This window comes from Kwoniella shandongensis, chromosome 2 (genome assembly GCF_008629635.2).
Source record: "Kwoniella shandongensis chromosome 2, complete sequence".
Taxonomy (NCBI): Eukaryota; Fungi; Basidiomycota; class Tremellomycetes; order Tremellales; family Cryptococcaceae; genus Kwoniella; species Kwoniella shandongensis.
In genome coordinates, this window is record NC_089288.1 from 367,088 (window position 1) to 386,824 (window position 19,737).

The following is a 19,737-nucleotide window of genomic DNA, read 5'->3' on the forward strand; positions in this document are numbered from 1 at the left end:
ATATTTACGAAATTTTGATGCTTGTATAGTACTCTGGTCTGCTTGCTTTATATGTAGATAGTAGATAGCCCTCTCTTGCATCTTCCATGGACATCTCAACTTGATGCTAGGACGTGACATGATCGTAAAGTGAATGCACCAGGTTGGAAGTAGTCCATATGCATCGTTATGGTCGTCACAAAGTCGTTACGCATAAATCCGAAAGTGCTAGTTGTACAATACAGGTATGAAGTACAATACCACATCGACGTGGGGCATCGTGAAGTGTAACCAGGTCGCTCAATGTCTCGGACGTGATGAGTTACGTCGCGTAAGGATGCGCAACCAGTTCGCGATACAGGTCTTCTGGTATGTCTTTCACGAGTGCGACCGTCACGCCAATGACAGGCCGAGCGTCGAGAGGAGGGAACGTTCGTAATATCTTCATTGGACTGTAGTGACATTAGCACCGTGCACTTGATGACAACGAAAACGTGTTGATCGTGTCGCATACAGAAGATGAACGAACATGTGGACGAGGACAAGACGATACGTACGAAGGTGAATCCATCAATTCTTGTCGGATCAAGAGGAGTTGAGCGATCACGCAGAGGACGTTGAGATGTAGACCGAAGGCAAGTAAGAAGCTGACAAAGTCGATCAGACGGTCAGCATGGTCTCCGGATCCAGGTTCCCGACTAGACCAGTTAGACGGAGTCAACTCACTCCCATAGTCGAAGGACTTCTTCTAACGGCGGCGTACATGCGCAAAGGGTCATCACGGCTACCAACACAGAAGGATTCATCAGTATCGGTACTAAATCGATCGAGCCGTAGGGGAGAGAGATGGGCAGACTACTTACATGGGAAAGCGTATATCTCCGCTTTCAGATTCTTACTTGCAAGTTTGTCGAACAGTTCCGGATCGACGATCTCCAAACATCGATCAAGTAGCTGTCCGGACAAGAATCGACCGTCAGCTACCCCCTGGTGTAGATCACTCAGTGAAGCGGTGATCCGACTCACCTTCAATCCCTCATGAACACCCTTCAGTGACGGCTGGACATATTGTGGACAACCATTCTCGATAAAAGTAGAGAAACACGCGAACGCTTCAAGTTGTGATGGCATGGTGTACAGGAAGGGAGCGGAGAGGACGTTCATTCCTACACAGGTTGGTTAGTTTGGCTCTTCTAGCCTCGAATCATGGTGGCAGGAAGGCGAAGGGATCAAGTAATCGGATACCACGAATGGCAGCTAATGCACACACCTTGAACATATTTGAATGGTTGCCCTTCATTCTCAGTCTCGCCAGCTACACCGACGAATCAGCTCCATACATGTCCACATAGCAAAGCAGAAAACCGCTTACAGGTGATCTTCCACACAAAAGCCTCGAGTAGTCTGATCAACATGTCCTCTTTCACTTTGCCCTTGAACTGCGTGTCGGTGGCAAGTGTTCGAAAGGTATCGTTCTTGACTACGTGGCGTCGATACAAAAACAACGTCAGAAAATCGTTCACATTGCTCTTCGTCGCTTCCCTAGTTCCGTCATGATAGAGCTCAACCTAGAGAGGACAGCGTTCGAACATGGATCGCTTTTACTCACTCTTATGACTGTCCGACGAAGGACCCATACCAACCCATCTCAGGTAATCTTCCGAATTCAAAGAATCAACCTTGAGCATCAACTTCCATATTCTCGGTCTGAGCGGTGGTCTTCCATCCTGCACCATGCGACGCGATATCAGCTCAACACTTCTCGAAGTACATGTCCTAGGTAGGTAACGTCCAGACAGCCAGAAAAGGAGGTCACAAACTCCAATATCGTGCACTTACGATCTCTGGTATGCCCTCCGTTAGAACGACTCGCCTGATACGTTTCAGACCATCATATATCTCGGAGCTGGCACGATACCGACTTGATGTGGAAGGGTTGAGCAAAGACGAGAGATTATCGTACAGATCCGTTTGACGAGGCATGATCGTGAGGACTGGGCTTCACCTCGTGAAAGCCGGCTTGCTAGTCGACGTCCTTTGTGTATCCTAGAAAGCGATCAAATGATGTTGGACGCGGTATAGAGTTAGTGATAGGTTGATCGCAGTTGCTGATTGTAGGACACGGACATTTGTTGACACGAAACGCGACGGATCCAAATGACGAAGGAACCGAACGTACACCACTAACTTGCACCCAACTCTTCTCTTTCCTATCATACTATTTGTCTTTCTCCACAGCAAAAAGAGCATGTAAGTGTTTCATACCGGTTCTGCTCACTTGACTGTCATCCTGCCAGTGTTATATCCGCTACCTGAGCTGATATCTCGTATCCTTAGCCAATGCTCACACCCATCCAATAACGAGGGTTAGGAATGTCCTTACCCGTCACAACTTGCACAACTATCGGCTCAGCTGCCAGCGATGCTCAACGCAGAGTTATCCACTGACATGGTGGGTGAACTGAAATCATCAATACCTAATTCATGGAAGTGGTGTGATCTGAGCTTCGCTGATGAGGATCTTGTGGAATATATAGGACAGGATCACTCAATTACAGGATGCCATCCTAGATGTGAGTTCTCCCCACCCATACATGATCCTTCACAAGAAGTATATCGCTTCAAGGAGAGTAAGACAACTGATACATTCTGTTCTGTTCTATGTATAGCTCCTCACAATCACTTCCACCTCTATCGACTATATTACGAAAAAGACAAACTTTGAACAAATCTCAAAAGCGATACCTACCACATTACAAGCTGCCAACGGACCGAGCAGAGCCGAATATAAAGGTCAGTGTGGGCTGGTCCGGGTGTTTATGGGTCTTGGGTTGATACTTCGTTCGGGCGAGAAAGTGGAGGATATAGCAAGGTGAAGGAAGGATAAGAGGACCATCTTTCGGGACATAGACGATTGGTCTAGGAACGGATGTGGAATGCGAGCAGAGGCGGATGCTCGAAAAATCGAAATCTGAGTCGCTGACCTACCTTCCCCTCGCAGCCACTATCGAGACATTCGTAGCAGACATCATTAGAAGATCAAAAGATATCGAAACCCTCGCCAAGGCATTACCGAAGAAAGACGAAAGTTCAATTAGGGTGAGTTGGGCTCACGCTATCCAAACCACGACGCAGCTTCCTTGGATGCCGTGACACTGTCGAAGTATCCCCCACGAAGTCTGTGTACAAGACGGGGTGGACTCCCCAACATCCCCTTACCTTTTGCGTTTCCAACCTTTGTCGTCGCGCTGATATCCCTATGCTGCTAGGCTCAACGCTTGGCAGAACTGCAAGATGAGATGAAAATTGCGAATCAAGAATATAAAGCTGCTTTAGCTCAATCAGGTGCGTATCATCTCTTTTCGGACATTCGAATCGTTGCACTACCACCCTGCCTGTCCTCCTCTACCTCTATATCTTCTCATGCCATCTCGCTTTTCGTTCTCACGACATGATTGCTGAGCTCCTTTGAATGATTTCAGAGGAACTCCTCGGAGAGTTGCAAGCGGCATTAGATCAAGCTCTAGAAGAACCCGTCAATATCGAAACTACCAAATATGTCAATAAGACAGGCCAAGACAACGACGCCGAACAGCAAGATGTCTTATAACTGAATGCCATTCGTACCCAACGTACAAATGGAGGAAATATGCAAGTGATTCGAATAGGATTCCCGCACAGGGCATGACGATGTATACTGTACAACTACTGTCTATAGAAGGTTCAAATACTGATTGCTCTTCAGATCCCTTGTTCGCGATTGAGCAATGCGATTGATAACTACGACTGATCCCTTAGTCCCCATAGTTGAACATCCTCCCATCACATCTCGCCGTTCCACTACAAATTATCGTCAGATCGCTTGGCAGTCACGGATATCCATCAGCGACTCACCACATGCATTGATCCTTCGCCGCCACTTTGCTCTTTGTCTTACTTGTGATATGTGCAGATGCCGAAGTCTTTGAGTTCTTCTTCTTGCCCCTTCGACCGTTGCACTTGACCTCGGGTGAAGGTAATGGCATCTCTTCTTCGTCCTGAGCCATCGACGTTCTGATTAGTACCGTGATGATCGAAAGCTTTGCCCTCGGAAGTGCTGCTCACGGGTAATCCCTTATAACTGATACACAGTTCCTCGCCGTATCTGATCGGTCGTCGAGCAAAAATGACTAGGCTGTATATCATGTACTGTGAGCTTCGTGATGATTGAGCTTCGCAGCGACAAATCAGCTCACATGGGACGCTCAGGATGGAAATCCTGAATTGAACGAGGACGATCAGCTCGATTCTCAACAGTGATACAGAAGTCATGTTCACCTTGACATATGCTTGCGTGATAGCTAGATTAGGATCACACGAGTGGTTCTGTGGTGATCAAGTCAGCAGACTTCGATCGTCGCGTAGTGTTAAACATACGAAATATCGAGTGAACTGAGTAATGCTACGTTAGCGGAAGGGTCGTGTTTGACAGGCACAAGCAGACTCACGTTCTGTCACCGAACAGGCAGGCAGTTATCTAATGTCAGCTCTCTTCACCATGCCACTCTGGGGGCGACTTACACCATAATGGAATGCATCGACTATTGATCATACTTATCAGCATACGGGTGCCTACGATTAGCGAGGTAAACTTACCACTATAAGCGGAATACACATAAGACGGATCCGCAAAGTCCTCCGCTGCGATCCGAGCGCGCTGTGCGCACGTCTCTGCCAGTTCTGCAGCGCGAGCGTCGATGTCCTCCAGCCCTTCGGGCGGATTGGCGATCTGCCATCCGTCGCAATCGAAGAGATAGCTGAGTTGTCCTCAATCAACATACATTCCCCCGGACAGGTGGTCCACCAAGGGGATCTAGTTGACTCACGTTCTTCCCAACTTCGCATAGTTCATCCCTCGCATTTCGCTCTCTTGCTCCGTGATCATCTCGCCCGCATAGACACCTATGAAGGTCCCCGACGGTATAGGTGCGCGAGCTCGGACTCCCCAACCCTTGAAACGCGTTTTGAACAGCTCAATCTTGGTTTCTTTACTTCGTCTACGTTGAATGACCTGGTCCGAGAAAGCCAACGTAAGCTGACTGTTGCTCTCCGAAGCAACGGGAACAATCCAGCTCACCCTGTTCATACATTCAGGCGGACAGCCACAGGTCTCGCTGCACTCCCATACCGACACAGAGGTCTCCTTGATATGTCCATGCCTACCGGTGCATGTTAGCTAGCGACATCGCACGGTAAAGTAGACTCACTCGTCGTATGCGAAACCTTCCATGCCCAAGTTATAGAAATACGCCTCCTGCCTTTTGACACAACTGCAATCACCCGCCTTTGGGTCGCACGGTCCATCACAATCGCACCCCAGACTTAACTCTGGATCTGGAACGTCTGGATTGTAAAGCATGTCGTTGGAATACTGGAACTCGAAGTCTGGTGGGGCTCCTTCCGAATCTACATCGTTAACAACCTTGATCTCGTCTGCTTGCGGCTCATCAAGCGATGTACTTTGTGCCATGTAGGCTTCGAAAACCGCTCGATGAAGGGAAGGATTGTTGGTTAAGTTCGGCCTTCGCTTGTTCCATTCGTCGATCAATTTCGTGTCAAGTATACGATTGGCATGTCCTATTCGTTCCGGAACTCGAGGAGGATCAGGATAGTTGAAGTCGTGGAGCTGGGTCACGAGATCCACTTTCGAGGGTACACTCGTACTTGAGGATGATGAAGAGTCATCCTTGACAGTCAGTCGATGTCGGAATGAATATGTCTTGTGAACGGTAAAGCCATCGTATTCGAGTGAAGGTCCGCTCGGAGGTGGACTATCGTGGACGCCATCCAAGATGTCTTCGACCTCTGATTCTCCACCCAATTCCACAAGCTTACGCCATAGTCGACGTGATCGGGTAGGGATGACAACCTCAACTGAAGGCGACTTCTTCCTTGAGTCCTCAGAGATGTCAGGCGACAGCACTGGGTGCCGAGCATCAGATTTAGATCTCGCCTGCGACCCGAGAGCCTGACCCTTTGAAGACTCGCCATGTGAGAAGCGCTCCGAGACTCGTTTCGATAATCGACGAGACAGTGTCCCTACAGTCTGCCCGTCCATCGAGGTTATCTCTTCGATAGAAGGCGCAGTGCTCGCTTGCCTACTAGAGACGATTTCTACATCCGGAGTGAGATGGCGAGTCTCGACAACTTCCGCCGGCGCGTTGTTGACCTCAACCTCTGCTGTGGGCCTAGCATCACCCTCGTTGCTCGTGAGATCGGCCAGGTCGTCGTCAGTCAGATCGACTTCGATTGGGAGGAGGGGTCCGTTGCGCGCAGTATAAGAGGGGAGAGCAGTTGTCAATTCTGATTGAAGTGCAGGCTTGATATCGGTTTCCGTTGTTGTCATCGTTCCAACTTCAGAATCGCCAAGCGGGGTCGCGTATAAGCTTTGTGGTATCGTTGTTTCAGGAACGGAAGATACCACCTCTGATACGGTGTCAAATTTGGAATGCGGCGCGCTGTCGGCTCGATGTGGCTCAAGCGTGGTTGAGGGAGGCGCCACTTCGGCACGGGGTGCATCAGAAACGTCTACCACAGGTTCCAGTGTGAAGATACCGGGCAAGGGGACCAAGGTCGCCTGTTCAGTTTGTGCCATAACATCGTCAACCTCCATACTTTCAGTAGCTCCGTCCGCGGTGGTAGACACCACCTCTACTGACACGGCCGCTTTGCTCGCTGACACGGCTTCGGCAGTATCGCTCGTCGCCCATTTTGGTCTGGCTGCCTTGCGGGTTGCTTCGACGGGTGTGTCTACCAATGCAGACGATGAGGCTTGTGCAGCGCCTTCAGTAAAAGCATCCGTGGTCTCGACCACGACAGATTCCGGCTGGTGACTATTACCCTTCCTCTTCTTCGCAACTGGTCCTGGTGTGCTTTCCTTACTGGGCGACGAAACAGCCTCCATTGCTCGTTTCAGACTTGGCGGAGGCACAAACGCGACAGGATGAAGCCATGACCCGTCGGGTTGCTCGGGTTGTGAATCCACTGTTCGAGGCGGAGAAGGGACATATGGAACGGGATTTAGCCATGATCCATTGGACGGATCTGCTAGGACTGACTCGGCTGTGAGAGGAGCAGGATCATAACGTGCGGGATTCAAGGCTGACTCCGCTACGGGTGGGGGAGAAGGTGTAGGCTGTCGTAGTGGTCCTGGTGAGGGCGCAGGCGAAGCTGACAATGCCTGGATTGAGTTTTGGTGAGGAACCGGCGGAGTGGGATTTCGAATGGGAGGGACATATGGGATAGGGTCTGCCCAGCCTCCAGAAGGGGCAGATGTAATTGGTGGGTCAACTTCAGTTTCTTCTACTGGTGTTTGCAGGTCCAAGGCATCTTGGAAGTCTTCGCCGGTCGTAGAGGTCGCCCTTGTGCTCGTGCTAGGTCCCGCTTGCGCCTGCGTTTCAGCAGGCGGTTCGTATACCTGCGGGTTACCCCAACTTCCCACCGATGTCTCAATGATCGGTTCGGGTTCTTTCGCAGGCGGCGGTTGATACACCTGTGGATTTCCCCAACTTCCTGGCGCTGTCTCGATTATCGGTTCCGGTTCAATCTTAAGAGTACCGACCACGGTCAGCCGAGCTGAACCTCGATAGGTATTGGTGCCATCGTTCAGTTCTATTTCGTCCATATCGATAGCATCGGGCAGATCGGTCATTGATATTCTGCGAGAAGCTTGCGAGCTCTGCGAGGTTCTGGGTGCGCCTCGTCGTCGTATTGTAGGACTGGAGTTGGTATGGCGAGAGGGTGCAAGTCTGTCATCGCCAGAGTCGGATTGGGTCAGGTCGACAATGGTATCTGCGGGGCAACATGTGTTAGCTGACAGCAGTCTAGCATAGACGACACACACGAAGGTGTAGCTTTCTGCGGCGACCTACTTCTTTGACTTCGCGTATATACTCGTCGGGTCACAGCACTCCCGCTACTTTGCCTTGGTTGTGAAGCTATCGACGGCATATCAGCAGCTTCCTCTCAAGTCTTCTGATTGCATACACGCTATATGAATACACAGCATTGAACTCACGTCCTGCTCTTGGTGCGTCATCGTCAGACGAGTCGAGCAACACCGGATCATGTACATTGCCTGTGAGGTCCAATATGATCAGCAAATGAGTCCACTCACGCGTCAGAAGGTGTTGATTTCCCGTCCTCCATGCGTCTTGTCGGCGAACTCACCTCCTCTCTGAGAACTAGACATATTCCCTACTTCCTCCAAGACTGACCGACCTGACCAACAAGATACGTTAGCGTACGTGAAGATAGTTGGCTGGTGATGGGAAGGAAGTCGAAGATACGGTTAATGTTTGGGAAAGTAGACAGAAAGAGCGGAGGACTCCGAAAAGTCAGGCCCAAAGATCAACTTTGTTTTCGTCCTCTTCGAGATATGTTGCATTTCAAAATATCCTTTCAACATCTCACATATCCAAAACAGAACATAACAGTTAACCAGAAGGAAGAACGACGATATGGGCGAGCAGAAAGTCCAACCGAAAGCGAACAAGGTCAAGCAGCCGCAAGCTTCAAAGGGTCAAGCTCAAAATCAGAACCAGAAGAAAAACCCAAAATCTCAACAACAGCCAGTCATTCCTAACAAAGATCTATTTCACCGGGTCAACTTTTCCTATCAAGCTGCTATCTTTCTCCAAAACCTTGGCGAAGGGTCAGGATCGGGCTCGAATACGACCTTCAATGGCGATGAGGAAGTGCGAGTGAATAGGGATAGGAAAGGCAAGAGGAAGGCTGTTGAGGTTGAAGGAGATGACCGGAGCACGGGCCCGAAGGAGGAAGGGAGAGCGAAAGCTTTTAGGAAGTTGGCGAGGATAGGAATGAAGGAGATGAAGGGGATGAGCGTGCACAATCAGCTCAAGCTGTGAGTAGGCTTCGGTATGCTCCAAATGAATGTGTCCGAGCGAAATATAGAGGGTCTCGTACTGATCGTCGGTACGACTACTTAAGGGATCCTACGCTCAAACGGTCGATATGCAGGACTTGCTCAACTGTGCTGATACCAGGCTTGACCTCGAGGATGCGGAATCGACGTAAGTGTTGCACATCCAGTGCCTCCGATCCTGCTTTGAGGAGTCATGGTCCAAACTTCCGACGTCACGGTTCTGTGATTGTGCTGACTTTTGCTCGCTCGCTCTGTAGCCTCCCGCAGCACAATCACCAAATCCAACTCTACTTGCCTCACATGCTCCACGACACTATCTATCCCTACTCCTCCTGTTGCACAACTTGCCTCTACGGGGACAGAAAGACTAGACGGACCTGTACGAGCTGCGAAGCGGAGAAAGGCGATGAAGAGGAGCAAGGTCAGTTTTGACGAGTCTGAGATGGGAGTGGATTCGGGTACCGCTGTCGATGAGAAGCGTGGAGGGAAAGGGCATATCATGTGGAAGGGAGAGGAGAAGATAATAGGATGGGGAGTTGTGCCTTCAACCGATTCAAGTGGTAGTGGGAGCGTGGAAACAAAAGCGGATCTTCCACAGGGAGTCAAGTGAGGAGAATGAGTGGCCGTGTGACCCTTACCATTTATACTGTACCAACCCAATCGCATCCATCCACACGTACATTCCTACTCTCATACAAGCGAGGTACAAATCGCAAATAACACCTGCTCATTCGGTATCTGACTGACAACGCTGACAATCGCTAATCCGCCCGATCTACTGATCATATCTCAGCCCAACTCCCATCTCTCTGATCAAGCTGTAAATCTGTCCCTCCGACAAACTTCGATTTCCTAGCTACACTCCTGCTTACAAGTCCAACTCCCACATGGACACAATAGACAACCTATACCATACCCACAACAGAAAATGCGATTCCACCATGCTGGTCGACCATCATGACTCGCGTCGCCGGGGTACCAATCTCGAATATCATTCGGGATGTCTTGGTCCTGGATCTGATCGGCGGACTTGTTGTCTTTCGTGGACATTGGGGAGACGGTGTTGCTAATGGGGCGAAGATCAGTACAATGAAGGCAGAACGGAGAGGACTTCGATTGGGCGGCTGTCGTCACCAAGAATGGTCTTCCTGATTTGACTCACCCTGGAGTGGTTGGAGATCCGCCTCCGACCGCTGTAATACTTGATGCAGCGGATCCAACCGCGGGAGTGGGAGCAGTGCTCATGCCAGCTTGGGGAGAAGGGGCGGAATCGATGTAACCGTACCCCGGGGCTGAGGCGGGTGCAGCAGGAGCGGCGGGAGAAGTGCTATGAACGTACAAGTGCGCAGAGTCCCATCAATACGATCGCCTCCCGATATGAGGTGGAGAAGACTTACGTGCCAGTAGTCGTTGATAGGGTGGTGGAAGTGTTCATCTTGAAGAAGGAAGAAGGAGAAATTGCAAGCTAACAAAGTGCAAAGGGATCTGAGGGAGTGTCGCTATGATCTACTGATGTGGATGGCCCTTGGTTGCATGTCTCTTCCTGATCTGACATGGGTCGATTCCAACCTCGAATCCTTGATGATACTACTCAGGAGTCTAGAAGCAAAGGAAGTGGGACTACACAAAGGATCATCAAACCGCTCGGAACTGCCACTTCGATTTTAGTGCGCCACGCTCATCAGAGCTCAGACCATCAAAAGCCTGCTCGGTACACACTGACGATCTATGACAAATCGCTGGGCACGAGAAGTTCTGAGGGATGAGCATCGGTACTTTGCAAGTCGCTCGTTGTTCGAATAGTTGCCTGTACGCAAGTGATTGACATCGATACATCTCGCCTTCCAAAATGATACTTTTCTGCGTCCTAAGTGCGCTTTATGTTGTTACAGTGAATACAATGTCGCTGATGAATCCAAACCAACCCAAACTGCCCATCATACCGGTTGTCCCATTCCACCTCCCTCCTAGTCCTACTTAAATCCTTATGCTTCCATTCTTGGCGCCTCTAGACTGTAGGCCGTCTATATCCTTTTCTCCACGTTCTCGCCAACGATTTCCGCTTCCAATAGCAAATCGCGGCGACAATCAACAGTACGCCGAGGATAACACCGATTGCGATACCTGCTTTCGCTCCGCCTGAGAGACCACCGCCACCTTCACAAGGTAATGCTGCGTCACATGGTTGACCAGAAGGTATGGAGTATGTCCCAGCTTGGACAGAGACATAGTGTGGATCGGCGGTGTTGTTCAGTAACTAATATGTCGAGTCAGCTTCAGACTGCGTCTCCTTATGTACTGAGCCCACGACTCACCTGCATGGAAGCGAGAGTGGGCAACATGGCATTGTAATCCAATGCTACTTCCGTCTGAGCCCAATCATCTCGCCAGTCCCAAAATCTGTCGTCGGATAGTGGACCTCCGACCACCGCGCCGTACAAGACATATGCTTCGGTGGGAGGGGACGTTCTGATGGCCTTGATGTCAGTACCGCCAGAAGCGGGGGCACTGTGGGGATTTTGAGGCGAGTTGGGATGCTGTCCGACGATGTACGGGACTATGAGTGCGAATGGTCAGCATTTGTGATGTATCTCTGGAGATCTGGTTACAGGGGGAACTCACCATTCATCGGGTTATTACCCAGCAAGTAGTTCAGTTGACTTTGAGCGAAGTTCTAAATCGTATTCCACGTCAGCTCCTTCCCAGATGCACTTTCAGCTAGAACAGCTCACGGTGTACGACTCAGTCTTGCTCGAACTCGAAGCCAATGGGGCATACTTGAACATGAGCATGGCAATGGCCATAGCCGGGTTGAGCGACGCCTCATCGGAGTCGCCATCAAAGTACAGCAGACCGCCTGTGAACGATCTGTCAGTCTTGAGTTCCCTTTTCTGGCTTTGGTTTCGGTGTCACTCACCTTTCGTCAAGTAGCCCCGCTTGAAATTTCCATCCAAGATCTTATCGAAGTAATTCTCCGTCTCCGCTTGCCAACCCGTAAGGTTCGTACTCAGCCCAGCGCCCGTCGCCAACTCAGGTCTTGCCGTAGCGATCTCCGCGAACATCACGTAGATAGCCGGAATCGCTGAGTCCCAATTCCATACCTCTTGCAGACCTGAGATCTTGTACTGAACGTAATAGTTGTACGCATCGGCATAGTAGCTTGACTCGTTTGTCGCGAGCGCGAGAGTGAGTGCGGCGAGCGTTAGGTCGTCATTCCAGTTCGAGGAGGCGTATGCTGCGACAGATTCGCCTAAGCTTTCGTAGTACGTCTGACGGGGAGTGGTGTTGTTGGCAGCAGCATAGAGAGTTCGAGCGTGGGAGAGGAGAGTAGCAGCATATGTCGAGTTACCGATTGATTCGGGAGGAGCGGAGGAGGAAGTGGGATTATACGATACTGAGGGAGTGTACAAGACCGATCCTATCGCAAAGGCTGCGGCAGCTGAAGACCAAGCGTCTGTGCCAGGGAAGGAAGAGTTGACAGGGTATCCAGGTCGAGGTGTGGGTATATCTTGGTCTCCGCCCCTATGACATACTCAGCATACGTCGGCCGTAGCTGGTCCAGCAGATAGGGCTCAGCGAACAGGACTCACCAGTATGCATTGTCCACATCGCCCGAACCGACTTGGACGAAGAGTGTGTTGTCAGAAGGGTGAGCCTGCGACGTAGCTATCAGCGTTGACTTGTGTAGAGAGGACAAGTGACATACCTTGATCAGCCAGTCGTAACCCCAACGCAGAGTTCCGTCAAGATACGCTGTTTGCTGTGCAAGGTCGTACCCATGTCCATGCGTTAAAGCACCCCATGATATCGCAAACAGCGTGAAAGTCTATCGTCCACAGTCAAGTCAGCTCTCGACCCAATTTGATGTATGGTTCTTTCGCAGAACTTACCAATGGGAATGTTGCCTTGATGTAATCTCCCGCATCATACCAACCTCCTGTCAAGTCGAGATTCCAGTCACTCCCATCTTCCAATGCACTATCATTCCTCCATTCTACTCTGTTCCCGTAAGCTCCTTGATCCAGTTTACCAGACCGTTGGGCGTCGTAGAAGTACAGAGAATTGCCGAGGATATTGGACCATTGGGCATTCGGTGTAGAGGTGGAAGATGTCAAACCGGCCGATGCGGATGGTGGGGAGTATGTCGCAGAAGGTGTGAGTTGGGCGAGGGTTGACCCAGCGCAGGAGAGTAGGAGGAGAGATTGGAGGGGAGTCATGGTCGATCGCAGGAAAATAGAAGGGGTGAGAGGTTTGTGATAGTCGTTATATTAGGAGAGAGGACGAGGCCATGTAGTGGACCGAGGTCGGTGGGAAGTCGCAAAGAAGACGAATTGGAATCCCGCCTGTTCGAAGTTGAAACCCTTCTCTTCTCTTCCTTTCAATAATGTCAAACGTATCAGATAACGAGCTCAGTCTAACAGTCAACGGTAGTCTCAAGTTATAGAATGCATTGCGGAACCTATCACACTGACTGCACAGGTTTCGTTCGGTGGTTGGGAGAACGACGTCGCTAGCAGTGTACATGACAGAGTGGACTTATGTCATTCTTTCTGTGCGGGAACGATGTCGTGCCTGGATCATCGATATCACACACGCCCTGTCTGATGTCTCATGTCTCACCCAAAATATATCACCTTACACAGCCGGCTTACGATAGATGTGGTGAGCAACTGCATGCTGTGACTTATGGATGTCAGTAGGATGTAGCTGTGCATGTACAGCTACGGCGAATGTCATGGAAAGAACATGAACCATGTCAGTTTGAGAACACTTTGCAGGCATGCGTATTATCTTGAACGCTGATCTGCCGAAAAGACCGGTGACCAATGTCCGTCCGTGGGTTCCATTGATTGACCGCCGCCACGTTGCTCGGGCCATCAGCCTGCCTCGACCAACATGTTGTGGCATCTCTTTTGAAACCATTGATATAATTAGAACATGGTTGATGAAAGTCCAGATCACTCAGATCCAACATTGTGTTCAACATGCATGTATGGGACGATGCATCGGCCCGAATAGCCAGATGCAGGGCATTGATGGAGTGAGCTATTTCGGTGGCATTGCCTCGTCTGGACTCGCAGAAGCGGAAGTGCATCATGCAATTTGATCCGAAGCCTGTCTCTGGTAGCGAGGAAAGAGGACCAAGATGCGGATCTGATCCTCATCAGGTATAAAACAATAGCTGTTTGATGGAAGTTGAATCAACCGCAGTCACAGGTTTTGTCAAACATAAACACACAACTATTGTTCAGTCTCGAGGGCGTTCATTTTGTCTGACACCCGATCATGGTTCTCGTCCTCATCCACTGACGAAACGAATTCTATCGTCATATTCATCATGTCGAAGTACGACTGACAAAGCACAATCGCAGTCTTCACGATCGAAAGACAACACGCAACAATCCACACACGAACAATGAAAAGATTGAGGGTATTCCCTATCCATCAAACCCCCAGAAGCACAATAACGAGCAACCGAGCGTTTTGATCTTCCCACGTCCCACGTCCCACGTCAACTTGACGACCCCATCAAATTCCCATAGCCTCATGTGAGATGTGTATATCGCTCCACCCCTTCTTGATCCGAGTCGGACTTCCGTCCGATGCTCCAGTTTGAGGAGTGAGGTATATAAACCCCTCTGATGGGATCGATTTCTTCTTCTCTTTCTTCACTCATTTCAACGACTTTCACGACTCTTACGAACAACCTCATTCCAACCCAAACCAGCTTAACAAATTCATCACTCACAATGGCCGCTATCTCCACCATTGTGAGCTCAATCATCTCGAACCTCCCCTCTCTTCTCACCATCTTGCCGATTGCTAATACCTTACTCGTAATTCTAGACCACCATCAACTTCTCTTGTGACGGGACTAGCTCGTGCTCCACCCATGGCGGGTCGTACGTATCCCATCTCGTTGATCCTTGCCTACAATGCGCAATCTTCCACTAACACCTCTATAATCGTTCCGTCACGTTGCTGTTCCTCATACGTGATGACGATATTGATGTCACTTGCTCTACCAGCGGCTGCGCCGGCACCTCGAATGGACAAGGTCTCGTCAACGAGTGCAACTCGGGTGGCGCCAACGGTACTTGCAGCGCATGCGGCGGTGCCTCGTAAGTGACTTCTACACACTTCCCATTTTACTTCACTAATCGTCCCAATATTCTCACATGGACAGGTGCTGCGGGTCCTCTTGCAGTTGCTAAACGTCTCTATTCCTCTTCTCACTATTGCTTGTCCCAAGCGATAAGCCGAGACTGAGCTCGAGAGCGGTTGCCGTTCTGCCTTATTTTTCGCTATTTCTCTTTGATACGTCTTCGTCAGTAAAGCTATGTGTGTGACGTGGGTCTTGATGCATTTTTGTGGATGTCCAAAATTGTTGCCAGCGCAGAGAGAGATAGAAAGGTGCATCATCATCTTCGCAAGATGTCACCTATGGATTTGGGCGAGTTCTGGTGACAGTTGGTATAAGCTTTTGGGCTCGCAAGACCGCTACTATAAGCTAAGTAGACTCACACGTATTTCCAGAGCGTGGGTTATCCTCACACCCGTCTCTGGAGCTGGGCTATCATCCTTCATACGGACCAGCCTCATGTGTATTCCAGCTACATCGAGAATGGGGCATATGGTCAGTACAAAACACTCACTGTCACTGGATTAGCTTTTGGACTCACCTGGTAATCTGGAGGGTTCCTTTACACGAAGCATTAGCTCGAACAAGGGGAAGGCGTTCAGCGCTGTTACGGCGATTCCAATGGTACGTTGAGCGACGACGATGAGAAGCCGAAACTGTTAGTGAGTGTCATCAGCACGCCTTGAAGGATTCGACGTCTTCATCGGAGGTGAAGAGAGGTATAAAGGCCAGCACGGTCAGGCCAGACGGTGTGGTGCTTTGAGAAGAGCACCAGGCGGAATCAAAAGGGACACTCACAACAACAAAAAGAGCCGCATAGGTGAGAACAGTCGGAAAGAGGAATGCCGAGACTGTGAACAACAGAGTCCCCAAGAAGAGCTGGTCGACATCATATTCGTACGAATCCGTACGTTGTCGTAAAACATTCCATCGTTTTCCTGCAAGTGTTTCAGACATTATCAGCAACCACATCTCTAGCGGGCCGTATGGCACGAATGGGTTAAAGGACTGGAAAGAGAGAAGGACCGGGGCGCTTGAACTCACCTCGGAACAGATTCCACAGTCCACCAAGACTATCGACTTGCCATGCGTATACTAGCTTCATCCCACGATAGCACACATACAGATGCAGAGTGAGCAATGAAAAACAATCGCCAAGGATCGAGAGGGAAAGTGTAAGTCCGCCAAGTGAGGAAGCAGCGAGGATAACGAGCGAGGTATATATGATGTCTCCCAGAAGAGGCGTAACAAATTCTGTGGAAGGAATCGAAAAGTCAGCTATCTCTCTGGACACTGAAAGTGCAGGCCTGGACAGCTGCTCACCTCCCCATTTCTGAATGAGCGATCCAAGCGACGTGCAGAAGAATTGACTGAGCGGGGTGTTCAATTTCAATCCCACCGGCCAATCATTCAGCCATCTCAAGGCAAGTATCGGCGTCTCGACAAAATATACCTGGTTGCAATTCACTCATTGTCAGTGAACAGAGACCTACAAAATAAGGACAAGCCGTAGTATGGTTTGGGTTACATCGTTACTCACCGAATACAGATCCACGAGTGCAGGTGCGAAATGCTGGACAGTGTCAAGGATGAAGATCCTCATCCAGTATCCGAGGATGAGGTCGTTCTGTAACTATTTGTCAGCTAGGCTGGTTTAACTTGTAGTAAGGCGAATGGATACTACTCACCACGACTAACCATACCGTATTCCAGAAACTGTCATATTGCGGCACTGGAGGTCAACAAAGCAGAACACAAAAAGGATAACGAGCCGTTGGGAGAAAGTAGAATGAGGAACCTATGTTCGACATGTGGGAGAACCTCAACTTACAGCATATAACGCTCGGACCACGTTTCGATCTCTACATCCTCACGGGTACCCAAAAACCGTTGAGGTCCATCTAAAGCTTGTTGCAGCCGAAGGCATAGCTGTTCGACTACTCACCCTAGATATCAGCTGAGGCCAAAGAGTACTGAAGTCGGTTGGGTGTGTGAGCTCACCGGTACAGCTGCTTTCGCGCAGAGAAGGTAGATTGGCGATGTTGTATGATGCTAGGTTGATAAAGGTCTGTGCGCAGACCTGGAGCGGTAGAAGTGTCGTCGATAGTATGGACACTGCTTGAGTATCAACGGAAGGCTTTGCGAGATTGCGTCTGGTCGCCTGCATGGTATCCTTGCGAGCGATATCATGTAACGTTTTCTGAGCGGCCCTTGACTTGTTGATCTATGATACCGAGTCGTGGTCAGCTTTACATCGAGTTGGATCATTACCGGTGAACTTTGCACTCACAAGACGTATCACCTGTTCCAATGTCCTATCATCCCCTTTGTCGCCTGCACCGATCGAATAGCTTTCCTGCGTCGCTCTGCTCCCTCCTCCTGCTTTGCTTGTATTTCGACCGAGAGTGAGGAATCGTAATCTGCCCGGATCTGGTGGTGTGTAAAGAACCAATTCGATCTCCGCACTGTTCTCAAGATATGCTTATCAGCTAGTCTTCTACTGATCCCGGATATACTTTGAGCCACCTACGAGCACGCGGATGGGACGCCTTTCCTATCGGCCATCCAGAATGTCATCTCGTCCGTTACGATTGATGTACTGGACTTCTCTCCCCTCGAGGCATGTGCGCGTGCACGGCCGAGGGTCGTGAGAGGTGGTGCATTCTCTATCACTCGGGTTGTCATACCATCATCGTCGCTGTCGATTCCTTGAGCAAGCTTGATCTCGAGTCAGCTCCGAGGCCAACCTGCGACGACGATGCGTAACCTGACTCACCCATTCCTCGACAATCCCAACAACGCAGAGGGTATCTTCCACCCTCCAACCTACCACTACTCCGTCGTGTTTTTTCAAGCCGGATGTCGGCCAGAATACTCGCATGTGGTCTGTGCTCCCGTTGGGCTAATCATTTAGTAATTTATGCACGAGATCATGCAGTCTGCAACTGTATATTCTGGCGGTAGCATTCGTCGAAGAACGTCTTGGTTGTTGTTGTTTACGGAGCCCCGGATCGACTCGGCTTTCTTCGAGAGATTACTTGGGCTGCTTTCTTTGGCTTTGCGATTCATCGACCATAAAGCATATCTCAACGGTCTGAAACTGAAGTTGAAATTCGAGGCGCACGCGGCATCGCTATCACACGATTGTATCTGAAACAGGCTCTAGGGTCTTCGCAAAGCATATCGTCCAAGTCTCGCTCGCATAACACTTCAAGCTCAGTCCAGTATCCGATCACCTACCCAGAATCACCCTTCGAGACTCTTCAACATGCCGTCCGACTCTGACGAACTGATCGAGACCCAACTCTCCACCCTCCAACTCCTCTTATCGATGTATCCGCTCTCTTCCGAGCTCTCCCTCTCACCATCCACATCGACTTTTCTCGATGACCCTTCTTCTTTCCCTCCTCCCATAGCTCTGGAAGCGGATCTTCATCTTCCGCTTGACGAACATTCGGACAGTACCGACATTACAGTTGACGATGGAGAAATGGTTCTTCATATATTACTTCCACTCCAGTCCAACGACTCAGACTCCAACTCAGACTCGGACAGACAAGGAAGAGCGATAGTCCGACCTCGCCAACCTACTTGGTTATCAAGAGCCCATTATTCTGACCTTCTATCAAATATACCCCCTCAAGAAATCGGAACGGAAGCTAGCGAATACATTCTCTCGACTATCGAACATGTTCGTTCGGCACTCATAGACTTACGACCGTCTACATCTACTTCGGGGGTGAAGACGCCGAATGAGGAGAAGGAAATGGTTCAGTTGCCAGAGGAGAGAGTATGGTTTTGGTTTCCGACGTTGTCGACGAGAGAGAAGAGGGATGATATTGTACGATATGCCGAAGAAGTTGGATTGACAGGGTTTGTCTTGGCAGGTGAGTGCGGGTGTGAATCGCTCTCTCACATCTAGGGTATGGGACGAGTATGAAGACAACGAGGTCTGGGTGCAGCAGAAAATGTCAAGGACTACACAGCTCTCTGTGGACAGCCGATGAAGATATCTGACCATCGACGAAACAACAATTGTGCAGTTGCTTACCTATCGTTCCCTCTCACTAGGCAAACCAGCACTACTTTGCGTGGAAGGACACGGTCCGACGATCGATAAATACATGTCGAGAATAAAGAGTGAATCATGGGCTGATATCCCTGCGTTTCAGAAAAAGGTAAGTCGGCGTCGCCATGTTACCACACCTCATTCCACGCACGTCCTGTACCCTACATGACTCTCCATCTTTAGAAATGCTTGAAACAATCTTGTTCACGTCTACAACCTGCGATGAAGTACTAATACACAACACTCGTCCCAGGTGACAGAACGACTTCGACGACCACTTGCTTCCCCATCTCACCGCGCATTCTCCGATATGAAAGAGATCACGCATCTGATACCCAAATACGGTCAATATAATCATAGAGGGGAGATGGGCGAGGTAAGACGGTTGATGGAAGAGTGGGGGGTAGGCGACGATTTCGGTGCGGTCGTCTTGAATAGCGGGTCGTGAGGTGCCCCTTTGTCTGCCTAGTGTAGCGGTAGGTTGTATATCCATACAGATGAAAAGAGCGATCTCTTGTATAAGGCAAAGGGGTCGCAATCTCCCAAGATGCATTGCATTGCATGGTCGGCGCTCTTTGACACACAGAGGGAGAAGCTCAAGTCTGAATCCCTCAGCGATCCGGA

General features: G+C 50.0%; 8 protein-coding genes across 8 annotated transcripts; 3 read left to right on the forward strand and 5 right to left on the reverse strand.

Moving 5' to 3' along the window:
• Positions 1 to 301: 301 nt before the first annotated feature.
• On the reverse strand, positions 302 to 1,962 carry CI109_100822 (uncharacterized protein; the record flags this gene model as incomplete). The annotated part of the gene is made up of 9 exons (XM_032008030.1): positions 302 to 431; positions 537 to 626; positions 706 to 763; positions 843 to 933; positions 1,006 to 1,145; positions 1,250 to 1,294; positions 1,352 to 1,459; positions 1,589 to 1,706; positions 1,819 to 1,962. 9 exons carry the CDS (start codon positions 1,960 to 1,962, stop codon positions 302 to 304), a joined length of 924 nt encoding a protein of 307 aa, XP_031857685.1.
• A 439-nt stretch (positions 1,963 to 2,401) lies between these two features.
• Positions 2,402 to 3,589, forward strand: CI109_100823 (uncharacterized protein; the record flags this gene model as incomplete). Its single annotated transcript, XM_032008031.1, has 6 exons — positions 2,402 to 2,431; positions 2,517 to 2,552; positions 2,649 to 2,772; positions 2,981 to 3,078; positions 3,249 to 3,324; positions 3,462 to 3,589. 6 exons carry the CDS (start codon positions 2,402 to 2,404, stop codon positions 3,587 to 3,589), a joined length of 492 nt encoding a protein of 163 aa, XP_031857686.1.
• A 184-nt stretch (positions 3,590 to 3,773) lies between these two features.
• On the reverse strand, positions 3,774 to 8,209 carry CI109_100824 (uncharacterized protein; the record flags this gene model as incomplete). The annotated part of the gene is made up of 14 exons (XM_032008032.1): positions 3,774 to 3,819; positions 3,874 to 4,016; positions 4,084 to 4,153; positions 4,215 to 4,237; positions 4,297 to 4,344; positions 4,396 to 4,410; positions 4,540 to 4,559; positions 4,615 to 4,775; positions 4,845 to 5,029; positions 5,096 to 5,177; positions 5,226 to 7,809; positions 7,890 to 7,955; positions 8,036 to 8,095; positions 8,188 to 8,209. 14 exons carry the CDS (start codon positions 8,207 to 8,209, stop codon positions 3,774 to 3,776), a joined length of 3,525 nt encoding a protein of 1,174 aa, XP_031857687.1.
• A 268-nt stretch (positions 8,210 to 8,477) lies between these two features.
• On the forward strand, positions 8,478 to 9,512 carry CI109_100825 (uncharacterized protein; the record flags this gene model as incomplete). The annotated part of the gene is made up of 3 exons (XM_065966849.1): positions 8,478 to 8,881; positions 8,968 to 9,050; positions 9,160 to 9,512. The coding sequence occupies 3 exons, from the start codon at positions 8,478 to 8,480 to the stop codon at positions 9,510 to 9,512; spliced, it is 840 nt and encodes a 279-aa protein (XP_065822921.1).
• A 242-nt stretch (positions 9,513 to 9,754) lies between these two features.
• CI109_100826 (uncharacterized protein) lies at positions 9,755 to 10,337 on the reverse strand (the record flags this gene model as incomplete). The annotated part of the gene is made up of 3 exons (XM_065966850.1): positions 9,755 to 9,968; positions 10,065 to 10,229; positions 10,300 to 10,337. 3 exons carry the CDS (start codon positions 10,335 to 10,337, stop codon positions 9,755 to 9,757), a joined length of 417 nt encoding a protein of 138 aa, XP_065822922.1.
• Positions 10,338 to 10,910: 573 nt separating this feature from the next.
• CI109_100827 (uncharacterized protein) lies at positions 10,911 to 13,119 on the reverse strand (the record flags this gene model as incomplete). Its single annotated transcript, XM_032008035.1, has 8 exons — positions 10,911 to 11,159; positions 11,218 to 11,459; positions 11,525 to 11,576; positions 11,635 to 11,759; positions 11,820 to 12,424; positions 12,493 to 12,557; positions 12,609 to 12,728; positions 12,793 to 13,119. 8 exons carry the CDS (start codon positions 13,117 to 13,119, stop codon positions 10,911 to 10,913), a joined length of 1,785 nt encoding a protein of 594 aa, XP_031857690.1.
• A 2,205-nt stretch (positions 13,120 to 15,324) lies between these two features.
• Positions 15,325 to 17,925, reverse strand: CI109_100828 (uncharacterized protein; the record flags this gene model as incomplete). Its single annotated transcript, XM_032008037.1, has 13 exons — positions 15,325 to 15,363; positions 15,428 to 15,516; positions 15,586 to 15,700; positions 15,843 to 15,982; positions 16,089 to 16,298; positions 16,368 to 16,497; positions 16,585 to 16,671; positions 16,733 to 16,760; positions 16,876 to 16,981; positions 17,046 to 17,268; positions 17,335 to 17,509; positions 17,575 to 17,762; positions 17,821 to 17,925. 13 exons carry the CDS (start codon positions 17,923 to 17,925, stop codon positions 15,325 to 15,327), a joined length of 1,635 nt encoding a protein of 544 aa, XP_031857692.1.
• A 387-nt stretch (positions 17,926 to 18,312) lies between these two features.
• On the forward strand, positions 18,313 to 19,561 carry CI109_100829 (uncharacterized protein; the record flags this gene model as incomplete). The annotated part of the gene is made up of 3 exons (XM_032008038.1): positions 18,313 to 18,931; positions 19,116 to 19,222; positions 19,367 to 19,561. The coding sequence occupies 3 exons, from the start codon at positions 18,313 to 18,315 to the stop codon at positions 19,559 to 19,561; spliced, it is 921 nt and encodes a 306-aa protein (XP_031857693.1).
• Positions 19,562 to 19,737: the final 176 nt, after the last annotated feature.